This window comes from Chrysemys picta, chromosome 12, assembly GCF_011386835.1.
Source record: "Chrysemys picta bellii isolate R12L10 chromosome 12, ASM1138683v2, whole genome shotgun sequence".
In the NCBI taxonomy this organism is placed as follows: Eukaryota; Metazoa; Chordata; order Testudines; family Emydidae; genus Chrysemys; species Chrysemys picta.
Genome location: NC_088802.1, coordinates 16,927,259 through 16,939,736, shown reverse-complemented (window position 1 = coordinate 16,939,736; position 12,478 = coordinate 16,927,259). Strand labels below are relative to the sequence as shown.

The window sequence follows — 12,478 nt, the reverse complement described above, 5'->3', positions numbered from 1 at the left end:
CTACAGGACCTTGGTTGCAACAATGATCTATATGGTCCCAGTTTGTGTCAATAATGTCACACCCCCAGCCCTGCCCCTCCCAAACAATAGCCAGATTTCATGGGGGAGATCAGATTTCACATTCCTTGACCCGTTTTTTACAGTGGTGAATTTGGAAGGGCCCTGCTCATCACACTTCAATCAAAGATTCTTTTCAATGTACAAAAAGCAAACAGCATGAGACCGCACCCAGAAAAGAAATGCCTAATGACTGTGACAAATTCAATCAGCCCATTTCTGACAAGAAGGAAATAAAACTATATTCCTCTCTTGTCTCTTTCCTGCACTAGAAGCCATGGCTGCTGCAAATCCAGCAAAAGCTCTCCAGGATGAAGTGACCTGTCCCATCTGTCTGGAGTATTTTAAAGATCCGGTGTCTCTAGACTGTGATCACAGCTTCTGCCGAGCCTGCATCACCCAGTGCTGGGAGGGATTCGATACAGACGTCTCCTGCCCTCAGTGCAGAGAGACTTTTCCCCAGAGGAACCTCAGGCTGAACAGACAGCTCAGGAATATTGTGGAAGCAGCCAGAGAACTCAGGTTGCAGACAGCGAAGGAACCAGAACCAGAGAGACTGTGTGAGAAACACAAGGAGCCTCTAAAACTGTTCTGCAAAGAGGATGAAATCTCCATCTGCCTGGTGTGTGACAGATCCAAGCAGCACAGAGATCACATCATCATTCCTGCAGAGGAAGCTGCTGAAGAATTCAAGGTAGGAAACGACCAACTGTTATTTTTATAGCCAGAACCTTGGGAAACTCACCTTCCCCCAGCATTAGGGTTTCCCTGAGCCCCAGACAGTCACTCAGTGAGCCTCCACTGGAGAGGAACGAGGGACTTCAGGCCGAAGTAGGTTTCCCAGCAACTGGGAATTCTCCGAAAGCTTGTGCAGGTGGAGAAGTGTGGCCCTAAATAAATATGCTAAGGCTAACATGCTGGAGTGTGGGGGGAGTGAGTAACCCGCACCCCACTCCTCCTGCTCCCTGTATGTGGAGTCCTGGGCAGTGACCCCCCCTTCTCTGCCCTTCCCCACTTCCACTACCTCCCAAAGCTATTAACACCATGTCCGTGCTGCTCCTGTCCTTGGGGCTGAGGGAGCAGAAGGATGTAGCTGGGGCTGCCCTCTTGGCCCACATCCCCTTCATCATTTTCCTGCAGAGCTTCTCACCCAGACAGGAACCGCGGGAGCTGCGCTGAACCCTCCCTCATGAGACGTAGGAGGGGACTGGAGTGGAGCTCCCATCCTGCAGAGCCTAGCAAATTTGTCTGATGCAGGAAGCAGGGACTGAGTTGGAGGGGGCAGCAGAGCAATGGGGCATGTAGCAGGGTCATTGCCTCCAGAGTGCCCCCTCCTGGCCTGGGGCTCTGCCTCAGTTTCCCTCTGAGGTTTCCAGAAATAATCCACAAAGACTTTTTGGGGCCAGTATAACCCGTGCTCTCTCAGCAGTGACTCGCAGGACTTCTAGTCTGGAGTTCGGCCTTATCACCACAAGGAAGCTGCAAGGCCTCCTCTGCCTTCTCCACAGGTCTCCTCCCTCTGGCTCTCCATAGGCCTCTGTTTTACCTACCCCAAGCCTGGTTGAATCACATTATCCCACCGGTCACTGCTCCCCATTTTCCCCACCTGGGGAGGAGAACTGGCTATATCACAGGTGGGACAGAGACCCTTCTCCCGTTATAGGGCCAGTCACCCTGTGACCAGCATCATCCCTCTTCCATGTCTCCTGAGGGCATAGGAAGAGAGTCCCAGTCCTGAAAATTTCTGTTTGGAAATCTTGGCTGTAGATTTCAGTGCCCATAAAGTTTCCATGTTGACATTAATAACAATAATAATAATTCATAATCAATAGAATGTACTGATTTTTATTACAGTAGCATCTCTGTCCCTCATGAGGGATTAGGGCCCCGTTGTGCCAGGCACCGTACAGACAAGTCAGGCAAAGAGCTCACAGGCAGAGTCTAACGAAGACGATATGCAGCAGGTGGCTAAAGAAACAACCGGAGGTTGGAGTGGGGGACAAATTAAGAGCTTTCTGTTTGCATACACTTGCAATCGCGATACTTAGGTCATCATGGGTGGCCACCATTCCAGATTTCAAAGCTGTCCATTTTCTCTGGTGCAGACTTAGGTGCTCGTACTTTTCTCTGGGGAATGGTTTAGGTGCTTGAGTGGCAGCAGGCTCTAGGAGGAGTCTATGGCCCAATCTCCGATAGTCGGCGGGTATAATAGGCAAGGGGAGGAGCTAAGATGCTTAGGCCGTGGTGGCCTCGCCTATGCTCCGCCTCTTCCTGTCCATGCTCTGCCCCTTCCCCGAGGCCCCCTCCACCCACCGCTGCCTGGTGAGTTGCTCGTCCCCTCCACTCCACCCCTCTCTGTAGGTCCCCACCACTCGCTGCGCCCCTCTTCTCCCCAACTTCCTCCCCCTCGAACTCTTCCCCCACACACACCGCTCGCCGTGTCCAAGTATGTGATGCCAGTTTCCTGTTGGTGTAAATGGAGTAAACAGGTCAAACAACTTCAAAGAGTCTGAAAATAAAACACTCCCAGTGTCTATTAATATGACTCCACTTCCTTAATATCATAAACTGAGTTCTCCACTCATCAGTAGAGTGTTTGTTTGTGTTGGAAAAGCCTCCCCCCTCGTCCCCCACACACTCCTAAAACTAAAAATAACAGCACTCAAATCATTTTCTGTTTCTTCAGGAAAAAATTCAGGCCCATTTGCAGACTCTGAGGGAAGAGAGAGAAAAGCTGCTGGGATGTAAAATGAGCAGAGAGAAGAGAAGCCAGGAATATCTGGTAGGTGCCTGTCGTTATTAACCTATATGTGTAAGGAGCCGGATGGAGGAGCGTTCTGAATCAGAGCAATAAGGAGCGTCCGGGGCAATCTAGAGGCCCAATTCTGTTTTATCTCAATCAGTCGGGGGTAAAGCAGAACTCCGTTCAGTGGGGAATAATCACAAATAAATCAAAATTGGGTTTTTTTTGCAGGAATTACTACTTAGGCTTACACCGTAAATGAGTGGTTTTCAACCTTTTTGCATTTGCAAATTTCGAATGGAGGTGCGGACTCCTTTGGAAACGGATTGTCTGTGTGTAGCTGAATTCTGTTCAATCAGTTTTCAGTCTAAGTCTTTTGCGGATCCCTTAGACGTTGTCTGGGTCTACGGACCACAGGTTGAAAACCATGGCCATAAACTGCTGTAAACTATTATTCTTATCTACTGTATATTAACTACTGTTACTTTAATTAAACTCACTGCATAGGTAACAATTAACATGAATGAAATAACAGAATTTTGAATTAGAAAATCCAACCCATTAGAACAAACCCCCACTGTTACACGTTCACTCCTCATTTCACAGTTCTCTGACTCTGTCAGCCCAGAGGTTGGAGGATGTTTAGTTATATCTTGATGAATCCTCTTGTGTGATCTTTGTTTACTGTTCTGAGTTCCAGTTTAAAAAAAGCCACGTATTCCTGGGTGTGATGTGTTCGGTTCTATCCCTCCGCTCCCTTCTGGTTTACAGTCCCTTTGTGCTCTGACAATTTCTCCATTCCTGTCATTCCCCTTGTCTGCCTGAGGGTGCTGTCCAGAGATGTTGATTTTCTTATTGTCACTACAGCTCACATCCTCCTTATTTCTTAAGTCACTTTCTCTTTAGTTACAGTTTTTCTATTATTCCAGGTTATTTCCTTCACATGTCACTTTATGAATGATTGCTTTGTGGCCTTTGGGAATGTGGACTTTTGTCTGCTGCTTCATGATCCTGGGATACTGTGTGGTTTGCGTGTGAGTGTGTACACTTGTACACACATCCATATAGAGGGCCCAAAAATTCTCTCCCTAGAAAAGGGCAACATGATCATCTGTGTGTGTAGCTGTGAATATTCTGGGTCCTTTCCCTAAAAAGACACCGAGAGGAAAGCTGTACATATTGACCTTCATGGACAGGAATTCCTTTATATTGACAGGAATTCATAAAACGTTTCAAGCTCGACAAATCTGTATTTTTCCTGGAAAAAAAATTTAGTGCAGAAAATGTCACCTAGCTCTAGTGTTGAATCCTGTCTCCTGTGGCTTTCGATCTGTGTCTCCGAGGCCATCGGCAACGTACTGTCCTGTCAGACATGGGAACGTGGAAAGGTGTGAGAAAATCCTCTCTAGTAACCACAGGATATTGTTCATGTCAGATAATTTAGAATTTGCAAAGAAATTCTCCCTCCTGCACACTTAGCGCACTGTGAAAGGACCCCAGGCTCCAGCCATGTCTCTGACCAGCCCTTTCCCTATTTTTGTTTACAGAGAAAGACACAAACCGAGAGGCAGAAGATTGTGTCTGAATTTCAGCAACTGCAGCACTTCCTGGAGGAACAAGAGCGACTCCTGCTGGCCCAGCTGGAGAAGCTGGATGAGGAGATTGAGGAAATCGAGAATGAAAATGCCACTAAACTCTCCAAGCAGATTTCCTGTCTCAGTGAGCTGATCAGTGAGATGGAGGAGAAGTGTCAGAAGCCAGCGAGTGAATTCCTGCAGGTGAGACTGAGTGAGAAACATCCAGGATCCCCACACAGGGACAGGACAGCTGCTAAATTATAAGCACTGGGTTCCAGCAGTCAGAGATCCCAGTGTAACTCAGCATGTGCGTTCCTGACATGTGAATTACTATTGTACATTGCAGAGTGACAGACACAGAGATATTAGAGATGGAAAAGCCCCATAAGCTCAGCGAACACGTGGCCCTGGAGCCAGGGCAGAGCCTCTTTCCCCCATATTTGCAAAAGCCCTTCTTGGGAATGTTAAGTGTGTGTCAGGTGGGACTGAAATACTCTCTCTCTCTCTCTCTCTCTCTCTCTCTCTCTCTTCTAGGATGTCAGAAGCACCCTGAGCAGGTACGTGGCTCTCTCTCACTCCCCCTCACACTTCACAATGCTGGGAAGAAGATTGGAGATGATGTTAGCATCACATCCCCCCAGGGCTCTACAGCAAAATGTGTGGGGAATGTCACATGTTGGATACAAATCTCTCCAATAAACTTAATCCTGAGGTTTTCACCCTTCTACAGAAGACTCTGGAATTTCCCATACAGTGGGGAAGACTGACGTCAAGTATTGTCCAGAGATGTCACACCCCTGGGGGCTGACTTCCTCAGGATTGTGGGGATGGAATATGGGCCTGTCACTGCTGGGTCCCTGGTTACCATTCAGCCCAGGACAGCAGTGGTCAAGAGTCTTTCCTACCTGAGGACTGTTTGGAGCCCTGTGTGGAATGAACTGGGGAGGGGAGAGTTGATGTCTTAGTCTAGTACCTAGTGGTCAGATTTCTACAGCACTTCACATGGGAACCTCCTGTCCCTCAGAGCATGGAGGCCAAGGAGTGAATTGGCCAGAGAGCCTCAATTCCCCTTTTATCCCCAGAGCAGATCTCTCCAGGCCAGAATTGAAAAATATTAATGGGACTTTTGAGGGGAAGGTTTCACTGCCATGGGCTGTGCTGCACCTGTTCTGAGGCTGGGAGAAGTAGAGGAATTCTAACTCCAAGCCCATTAGAGCAGCATCTCACTAGCAAGAACTTATAATGAGTCACTAAATGAAATATAACCATGTGACATTGTTTCTGTCCAGGTGTGAGAAAGGGAAGTTCCAGCAGCCACTGGAGATTTCTCCTAAACAGGATAAGAGACTCAGTGATTTCTCCCAGAAAACTGTTGCTCTAATGGAGACTCTGAGGAAGTTCAAAGGTACCTAGAAGGGATCTAGGAGGGGAAATTGGGATGAGCCTTTGAGACTGTTGGAGGAGAATGGCTCTGGCCAATTGGTTCATAATTAGATTATGCTTCTCTTTAATTGTTGGATGAGAATGCCACACACTTGGAGTCCAAGTCACTCAGGTTCATTAATTGAAACCTTTGTTTGTACCAAAAGCGTGCCTTGCAATTGCAATTACTATGAAAGTAAGAAATGACAGACATACTGAAAGACATACTGGCCAGTTGCCTTCTTCTGGGACATAGGTGTGTCATGGTGGATTTCTCCTATGAAGCTCTCATTACACTTACAATGTCTGACATATTATACACATCTAACTAATATATTTAAGGGTTTTTTCCAATCCTCTTTGAGTTTTATGACTATTAAGTATATTATGTGGCTCATACAATACACATGCATGAACTTTTTAATTTTCAGGACTTTTGCTGTCCAAGCAATTTCCATGTTATTATTCTCTTTTCTGATTTGCTAATTACCACCGATTATGCATAGGTCACTTTGACCCTTGTCTCCGCCTGGGGGTTTTCGGATTTTGCTAACTGCTCCTTGGCACTACATTTTGGGTGCCTGGTGTCTTTAAGCACATTGTGTGGTCAAAACATCTCTTTGTCCCACAGAGCAACTTATGAACACATCACTTAATAAGAAGGTCACTTAAGGCAACATTACCCTTATGTCAAGCTAACTGCTAACCAGGCCAAAGTCAGTCAGTATAAATGCACAATCTCAGTCTGACCCTTGTACCAATTCTCAATACTGACATAATAACTAGTGGAAAGCAGACAAATGGAGCAGATGTAGCAGGGACCAGGTGTCAGGATCTTTCCCATTGATTCATGATTTACCAAAGGTCACAATATTAAGGCCCATATTTAGTAAAAATGGCCTAATTTGGGGCACCTGAGTTTCTCTCTCCCAACTCGAGGACTGCAGGGCAGGTGCTCCAGAGCTGTGTAGCCTCCACAGCTGCAGGTGGTGTCAGTGGAGCTGCAGGTGCCCAACCCCTCTGAGAAGCAGGGCCCAGGTGCCTACAGGATGGGATTGTAAATTAAAGGCCACTTGTTAAAGCTGGACCCAGTCTATCACTGGGCTCTGGTCCCGTACTGCAGCTAGTCTGGGCACATGGGCTGTGGGGAAGGAGAAAGCCCCTCCCCTACGGAGACGTATCCCTCCAGCACAGAAGCCTCTTCTGCCTCCTCCACAGCAGCTGCAGGCACAAGGCAGGTTCCTGAGAGGGCTGGGAATGGGGTGGGGGAGGGGTGAGGGTGGGAGGAAGAGGGAGGGGGTGGACGACGGACAGAGGGATGTGGGCAGTGTAAAGCTGGGCCTCTGCCACTCTGCACACTGGGTGACACACGGGGCCATTGTCATCGGGATGTAGCTCTGGCTGCTTCAGAACTTCCTCAGCCTGTGCCAAGGTCTGCACCGGCCCCTGCAGCCACTGAACAGCGGAGTCACAAATGGCCCCTCCCCTCTCTCCTTTTGCCAGTACAGGGGTGAATCTGGCCCATGGAGCCAACCTTCCCCCTGCCTCAATGTCCACATGAATAAAATGATTTTATTATTATTCCTATTTCTGCCTATGGAGGACGAAGTCTCCGTCGTCCTGCTCTCTGTAGAGACTATAGGCAAACAGACCCAACAGCTCACAATCAGAGCCAGGATTTAGCAAACTCTGAAAATCTTGTTAGTGTCAAAGGGACCCAAGTGGGTAAAGTTACTTTTATGCCAATGTCTTGCATGATCTGGGTCTAGGTTACAACAAAATGCAGTAAATGAATGGGAGAAACCAAGTGGAGTCTGAAGAATGGGAGGGGATGATGAGGTAAAATTAAATCTCTGTATGTTCTGGGATGGTTGTGAGGCTTCCATTTCTGTGAGATGCCTGAATGAGAGAGAAAAGATAAAGTTTCAGATTAGTTTATATTAAATACCTGAGTTTGTCTCTGTGCCTCTCGGTCTGTTTCTCTGTCATAACTGAAACACTGTTCTAGGAGTTCAGAGTGGGAATGCTGCTATAAATATGAAAGCCTGAAATCCCATCTCTTTTCTCCTTTCCCCTTCTAGACACTCTGCCGTCTGCACTGGAGACAAGAAGAGGGGAACCTGTAGGAGCACACAGACAGGGTGAGATTCCAGAGAAAAGATCTTCATGAGATTGTAGCTAAAGTTACCAACCAAATCGACAGCGACCATGAACACATTGAACAGTGAGGAGATCCTAAGCTGAAGTCACAGAAACAATCCTGACATTAACATTGGTGCTGAGTTCATGCCCATGCTGATGAACAAAAACACTCTCCCTGAACTGCATCCAAACACCCTTAACTCTGACCCTGGGGTTTTCATAGACATTGACAGGACTTTTAATATTATATTGAGAGGAATGAGTAGAGTGCTCTCTCCCCTGAGGACTGACACATCCCTCTCCTATATCCTGGCCGAGGGGGTTTCCCCCATAGGCGTCGACTCATGGGTGCTCGGGGGCTGAAGCTTCCATAGGAAAAAAAGAATTAGTGCTCAGCACTTACCAGCGGCCACTCCTCCCACTCTCCTCTAGCACCTCCCACCCGCCTGTGGCTCTTCCAATCAGCTCTTCCCCCTCCCTCCCAGCGCCTCTCGCCCGCTGCAATCAGCTGTTAAACAGTGTGCAGGAGGCGCTGCGGGGAGGGGACTGAGCTAGGGCGGGGCATTCTCGGGGGGGGGTGCAGAATGGGATGAGATGGGGCGGAGCGGGGGTGGGAAGAGGTGGGGCAGAGGTGTGAGGCCTTCGGGGAAGGGGTGGAATCGGGGCGGGGTCTCGGGCGGAGTGGAGGGTCAAGCACCCACCCCGGAAAATTACAAAGTCGGCCTCTCTGGTCTCCCCCATTACTCTTCTCCAACATCCTACTTTTCCTTTGGGCAGGGCTGGGCTCTCCCATTGGAGCTTCTCACTCTTTCATGGATTGGGGAGACGCTCTCCCTCTGATGCTGCCCCTTCCCTTCTCTCTGGGCTGGGGATGGGGTTACCCCACCCAATGCCACCTCCTACTTGCTGGTCTTAAGTGGCTCTTCCCCAATGCTGCACCTTCCTCTCTGTTCCCTGATCTGGGAGTGGAGGCTGCATTAGGGGAGGGAGGTCGCCTCTGCGTTTTAAAGCTGGTACCTGCCTCCTCTGCTCCAGCCTCACTAAAAACTTCTGATACCTTCCCGGCTGTGTCTCTGATGCTGGGAATGGAGCAGCCCCAGCAGGGGGAGTTGGGAGCTGAAGTCTCAGCAAGCAAATGAAAAACTAATGTAGTGAGTCCCATTCTAAAGACTGAGGAGCTGCAGTGACATCTCTGCTCAGTCTCAGGTGCCCAGGACAGAGGCAGCTCCCTGGGATCCAGGCCTGTCCCAGCCAGAACAGGGCTGCTGGGGAGTGTGAGAAATGGTCCCAGCCTCCCCCAGGGCTGAGCTCTGCCCCTAACGCTCTGATTCTCTCTCCCCAGCGAATGTGACTCTGGATCCAGACACGGCTCATCCCCACCTCGTCCTGTCTGAAGATCAGAAAAGTGTGAGACTGGGAGACACATGGCAGCGACTGCCCAACAATCCTGAGAGATTTGACGCTGTGCGCTACCCTGTTTCCCCGAAAATAAGACATCCTCCGAAAATAAGGCCTACTTTCAGTTTTGCCTCTCGTTGTAATATAAGGCATCCCCCCGATAATAAGGCATCCACCGATAATAAGGCATTTTTCATTTCTGAAAAATAAGACATCCCCTGAAAATAAGACCTAGCGCATCTTTGGGAGCAAAAATTAATATAAGACACTGTCTTATTTTCGGGGAAACAGGGTATGTGCTGGCCTGTGAGGGATTCACCTCGGGGAGACATTGCTGGGAGGTGGAGGTGGGGGATGGGCGATTCTGGGCTGTGGGGGTGGCCAGAGAGTCTGTGAGGAGGATGGGAGAGATCAGCCGTAGCCCTGAGGAGGGGATCTGGGCTGTGGAGCGGTGGCTGGGACAGTTCCTGGCTCTCACCTCCCCTGTGACCCCCCTGCCCCTGAGCCGGGTCCCCAGCAGGATCCGGGTTTGTCTGGACTGTGACTGGGGGCAGGTGACATTTATCGATGCTGGTGACAACGCCCCGATCTTCACTTTCCCGCTGGGCTCTGTCTCTGGGGTGAGAATCCAACCCTGTCTCTGGGTGGGGGGATCCCGGCTCAGACTGTGTCCCTGAGATACCGGGAGTGGGTGCGGGGGAATATCCCACAGGCCCTTAAATCAGCCTCTCTAGCCTTTGTGACGTTGTTGACATGAACTGGGACCATATAGATCATTGGTTCAACCAAGGTCCTGTAGTGGTACCAAATCCTGTATAAAGTGGGTAAAATAAGGTGTCTAAGACAAGGTTATAGTTTGCTGGTTATGATTATGCTCTCTGTATATTTTGTATTTAAATTTTGTATTTAAAGTTATAAGTGTTGGCTCTATATTGTCTGTATTTCAGACTTGTGCTATGCCTCTGGGTGACACCCCAGACAAGTTGGCATCAGGTCTCCCTAGCCTGCTTGATGGCCCATTAAGGACCATCAGCTATACAATTGACCCTTTGAGAGAAGGCAGATACACCTTGTGATTCAGCAAGGTATGCAGGGACATACCTATGGACAAAAACAACAAGGAGTCTGGTGGCACCTTAAAGACTAACAGATTTATTTGGGCATAAGCTTTCGTGAGTAAAAACCTCACTTCTTCGGATGCATAGAGTGAAAGTTACAGATGCAGGCATTATATACTGACACATGGAGAGCAGGGAGTTACTTCGCAAGTGGAGAACCAGTGTTGACAGGGCCAATTCAATCAGGGTGGATGTAGTCCACTCCCAATAATAGATGAGGAGGTGTCAATTCCAGGAGAGGAAAAGCTGCTTCTGTAATGAGCCAGCCACTCCCAGTCCCTATTCAAACCCAGATTAATGGTGTTAAATTTGCAAATGAATTTTAGTTCTGTTGTTTCTCTTTGAAGTCTGTTCCTGAAGTTTTGTTCAATAATAGTGACTTTTAAATCTGTTACCATTCCTGATGTCCGATTTGTGTCCATTCATTCTTTTGCGGAAACACCAACCCAGGAACCAATCCCTGTAGCAAACCTTGTTGCCTACTCTGTCCCCATATCTACTCTGGCGACACCATCAGAGGACCCAACCACATCAGCCACACCATCAAGGGCTCATTCACCTGCACATCTACTAATGTTATATATGCCATCATATGCCAGCAATGCCCCTCTGCCATGTACATTAGCCAAACCGGACAGTCCCTCCGCAAAAGAATGAATGGACACAAATTGGACATCAGGAATGGTAACATACAAAAGCCAGTAAGTGAACACTTCAATCTCTCTGGTCATTCTATTACAGATTTAAAAGTCACTATTATTGCTGTGAAAAGTGGTATTTGTATGTTTGTTAATATCACTTTTCCCAGCAAGTCCTGGCAAGTTAAGACCTGGATGGATGGATGGGTGGGTGGGGGGTGAAGCAGCGGGGGCCAGGGAGGATGGATGGATGGGTGGGGGGTGAGGCATCAGAGGCCGGGGCGATGGAGGTGGGGCCCCACTGCTGTCAGCACATGGTCAGAGGTGTGGGTCAGTGCCTAGGGTTGGAGGTCGGTGCCCTGGGCCAGCACCAACTGCTGTGTGACTGGAGCTGGGGGCTGGCACCCAGGGTTGGCGTTTGGGGTCCGCGCCTGCTGCCTTACAGCTGGGGCTAGGAGTGAGTGTCCTGGGCCAGCATTCACCGGAGCCAGGGGTTGGTGCCCGCTGCTGCATTACTGGGGCTGGGGATCTGCACCTGGGGCTGGGGATCGGTGCCTATGGCCAGCACCTACCGGAACCCAGGATCAACATCTAGGAGCCGTGCCCGGGGTCAGCGGCCAGGGCTGGGGGTTGGAGTGCGTGGCCGGCAGTTGGCTGCCGCCAGGGTTTGGGTCTGGCACTTGGGGTCTGTGCCTGCTGCCGCATGGCCAGGGCTAGGGGTTGGCATCCAGAGTCTGCACCCGTTGGAGCCCAAGGCCAGAACTGGGGATTTGCACCCAGGGCCGGCAGCCGCTGGAGCTCAGGGTCGGCGACTGGGGCCGGCACTTTGGGTCAGTGACTAGGGCTGGGGGTCGGAACACACGGACGAGGTCATCACCTGGGGCCAGCGGCCGCTGGCGGGATTGGGGGTCGGCACCACGCAGCCAGAGCCAGGGATCGGAGCCTGCTGCCGCACGGCCAGGGATTGGAGCCTGAAGCCCCATGGCTGCAGTCCTAGTCTGCAGCAAGGCTCCCTAACTCCCCACCCCCCCCCACTAAGTCCCCCCATCCCCTCCCCAAGGTAGAGAAGTCACCTAGCTCCTTCAGCGCTGTGCCCCACCTGTCTCCGGAGATGTGCAGAGTGGCACATTCAGGAGCATCAGGGAGGGAGGAAAAGAGGCCGATGCTTTTGCCCTCCCCCATCACCGCCCAGGAAGCTGTCGTGGCAGCAGGAAACCCCCTTGGTGACCGCATTTGAGAAACGGTGAGTTAGGCCATGTCTACACTGGCACTTTCATCATTATAACTTTTGTCACTCAGGGGTGTGAAAAAACACTCCCTTGAACGACGAAAGTTATAACGACAAAAAGAGCTGGTGTGGACAGCGCTAGAGCGGCGAGAGCC

General features: G+C 49.9%; 1 protein-coding gene across 1 annotated transcript; it reads left to right on the top strand.

Annotated features, from left to right (window-relative positions):
- The first annotated feature begins 291 nt into the window (after positions 1 to 291).
- On the top strand, positions 292 to 10,259 carry LOC135972173 (zinc finger protein RFP-like). The gene is made up of 8 exons (XM_065565092.1): positions 292 to 751; positions 2,744 to 2,839; positions 4,348 to 4,578; positions 4,912 to 4,934; positions 5,667 to 5,782; positions 7,881 to 7,940; positions 9,284 to 9,409; positions 9,631 to 10,259. Exons 1-8 carry the CDS (start codon positions 335 to 337, stop codon positions 10,014 to 10,016), a joined length of 1,455 nt encoding a protein of 484 aa, XP_065421164.1. The 5' UTR covers positions 292 to 334; the 3' UTR covers positions 10,017 to 10,259.
- Positions 10,260 to 12,478: the final 2,219 nt, after the last annotated feature.